This window comes from Syzygium oleosum, unplaced genomic scaffold (assembly GCF_021117445.2).
Source record: "Syzygium oleosum isolate NSW1041296 unplaced genomic scaffold, Sole_v2.1 Sole_v2.32, whole genome shotgun sequence".
Lineage (NCBI taxonomy): Eukaryota > Viridiplantae > Streptophyta > Magnoliopsida > Myrtales > Myrtaceae > Syzygium > Syzygium oleosum.
In genome coordinates this window covers 927,325-930,204 of record NW_026607516.1, presented here as the reverse complement: position 1 = coordinate 930,204, position 2,880 = coordinate 927,325, and the positions used below count along the sequence as shown (strand labels likewise).

Here is a 2,880-nt window from a genome sequence, read left to right as displayed (position 1 = left end):
TGTTGTTTGTTTTTTCTGATTTTGACACGAGCAAAGGACTGAAGTTTCCTAGTTTTCTAGACTTTTTAAGTGCGCTACAACCAAACGGTCACTTGGTGGCTATGTCCACTTGTTGATAGTTCATAGCTTTGATTTGACTTCAGCAAATCAATTCAAGTTTAAGTAGCAGAAGGGTACTCGTAAATGGTATAAAGCTAACCAAGTGGGTTTTTACTGTTGTGAGTGCTTCTAGCTATTGGGTTTTGATTCAATTGAGATGTCTGGAGAATGTTTTGTAGTCGCACGGTGCTCAAGTCTCAGCATTGTTACTGTTTGTGATTTACTCGGCTGAATTTCTTGGATACTTCCAATAGCAATTCCGCCCCGATAAACATTGTTACCGCAAAGACGACTGTGGACTTACTGCTCAATATGTAATTGGATGAGATCAAAGAATTATGAAAGAATGCCCTGTTCTGATAATAGCTTCATACTCACACGGGAAGTAAATCATTGCATGACGAAGAGAAGTATTTCGAGCTAATGAAAAGAGATTAAAATCTTTCCTGATATGAAGAGACAGCGAAATGCTCGTACTTCGCATAAGTTCAGGATTTCTTCATTTAACTAGAAGCTCAATTTTCTGCAAATGTGAGTGTGCAATGGCATGTGAGTCCTAGCACGCCAGAACTGATTGCAGGTGCAGTGAGACGATCAAATGCGAAAAGAGAAGCAAAAAAGTTATTAATATAATAAGCCTTGCAATTATAGTTAAGTAATGATGAGATATCTTAGTGAAAGGGTCCACGGAAGGTCCACACGTCCTCATCCATAGTATTCTAATTCTACGACCTCAAGTCTTCATTGGGTTCTATACTCTGCTCACAAGTGGAGGGAAAAAATAGCGGGTAGTTCCTCAAGAACTTGACCCTCAAGATCTCAGCTATAAATATGGGATCTTGGCTTTGAACGTTGCTCATCCCAAAACCTTCTCGTGCATTTCTCTCTCTATCTAATCTAGTCTAGTCTTCTAGGTTTGAGTTTACTTGTATTAGCATCTGCAATGAACTATCGTTGTCTTCTTTGTGTCCTGGTGCTCTTGCCAGCACTTTGTCACTGTCAAGATTCATTTACACCCTCAAGAGCTACTTTCTACGGCAGTCCTGACTGCTATGGGACTTCAAGTATGTGCACACTCCATCTCGTGTTAGAAACAAAGCTTGCGTCAGCCACTGCACACCACATGAGCGCCGCGCATAAATTATGTTCACACGTTAGTGCGGAGCTACTAGAGCACTACTAGCTATAATAGTATCATGTAATGAAAAGTACACAAATTAACATTTCTTTTCTTCTATGTAACTTTTTAAACAATGTTTATGGTCATGTGGCATGCTCTGTTACATCATGAATAACTTTTCGATGGTATGCGCTCTTTCCCTTGATACTCAGTAGAGGGCAAAATGACACGAGAAGATCTGTGTAGTAGCATATCTCACTCGGTACTTGAAGGCTTGGTTGTTCACATGCACTCTTTGAATCGCTCCATTTCATCATGCACAAACCAAACACTCGAAACAGAACAATTTTTGCTAGAGAAGATCTAATGAGTGCAATGTTTATGGCAGCTGGAGCTTGTGGGTTCGGCGAGTATGGAAGGACCGTGAATGATGGCTATGTGACTGGAGTTTCGAGGCTTTACAGAAATGGATCTGGCTGTGGTGCTTGCTATCAGGTTTAACTTCATATAGACTAGACATTAATAGATGAGGACCCTTTTTGACTTTTTTATTCAGTCAATTTTTTTGAAGTATAGGTGAGGTGCACGAAACCGCAGTGCACAGGCGACGGAGCAAACGTGGTGGTGACGGACTATGGAGAAGGAGACAGGACGGACTTCATCCTGAGCCCTAGAGCTTATGCGAAGATGGCTCAACCGGACGATTACCAAACCAAGCAGCTGTTTGCCTACGGAGTGGTTGACGTCGAATTCAGAAGGGTTCCGTGCCGATACTCCGGCTACAACCTCATGTTCAAGGTCCAAGAACGCAGCAGAAACCCATATTATTTAGCTATCATCATTTTATACGTCGGCGGCACAAATGACATCACAGCTATGGAGTATTGGCAGGTATTCAGCCATCCATATTCCCATGAGTTGCTTCAATTTTGTTTCAAGTAGAATCGAATCGAGCCAGAAGTCAACATAAACACGAACTAGAGACCATGAGTCGATAATGACTTTGCTTCTCGAGACTTCGATGCAGGAGGACTGTCAAGAGTGGAAGCCGATGCGCAGAGTGTACGGAGCAGTGTTCGACACGCAAACTCCGCCGAGTGGTTTCGTTAACCTGCGGTTCCAAGTGAGTGGGAGCCACGGAGCGACTTGGGTGCAACCAAAGAATCCCCTCCCTGGTGACTGGAAAGCTGGTGCTGCTTATGACTCCCAAATCCAGCTAGACTAGAAAAAGCTAAAACCAGTCCCTTTCTATTCTGTTGGTTGATTGGGAAGTGCTGCTTGCCTTTTTCACTATTACTAGATAGGAATAGCTCAGATATGGCCAATGCTATTGGTGGCATTACTGTTGCTGAAATAAGCAGGCTTAGCTAAGCTAGATAAGGCTTTCTGCCTGCCTTGACTAATCTCTTTTTGTTGGCATGATTAGCTATATAATAAATGAGATTGGTGTCCCACTGGGAGGATAAAGGTACACTTCGCCTACTAAAAGGTGCATCCAGTACTGAGGCTGTTCAGAAGAACTCCACTACTAAATGACAGCATTCCCACCCGAATATAATTTGTCCTTACCTAATTACCAACTATAGGTACAGTCAAATTACAATAAATTCAAAGGGATAATGACACAAATAATTGATAAATTTTGGTCCAATATAAATTAT

General features: G+C 42.0%; 1 protein-coding gene across 1 annotated transcript; it reads left to right on the top strand.

Moving 5' to 3' along the window:
• The first annotated feature begins 975 nt into the window (after positions 1-975).
• On the top strand, positions 976-2,581 carry LOC130135413 (expansin-like B1). Its single transcript, XM_056304590.1, has 4 exons — positions 976-1,163; positions 1,608-1,714; positions 1,796-2,110; positions 2,247-2,581. Exons 1-4 carry the CDS (start codon positions 1,043-1,045, stop codon positions 2,442-2,444), a joined length of 741 nt encoding a protein of 246 aa, XP_056160565.1. The 5' UTR covers positions 976-1,042; the 3' UTR covers positions 2,445-2,581.
• The last annotated feature ends 299 nt before the right edge of the window (positions 2,582-2,880 follow it).

Excerpts from the sequence above, each read along its gene's own strand:
- LOC130135413 (XM_056304590.1), top strand. The coding sequence starts at position 1,043 with ATGAACTATCGTTGTCTTCTTTGTGTCCTGGTGCTCTTGCCAGCACTT. Across the intron at positions 1,164-1,607 it reads TGACTGCTATGGGACTTCAA|CTGGAGCTTGTGGGTTCGGC; the intron begins GTATGTGCACAC and ends TGTTTATGGCAG. Across the intron at positions 1,715-1,795 it reads GCTGTGGTGCTTGCTATCAG|GTGAGGTGCACGAAACCGCA; the intron begins GTTTAACTTCAT and ends TTTGAAGTATAG.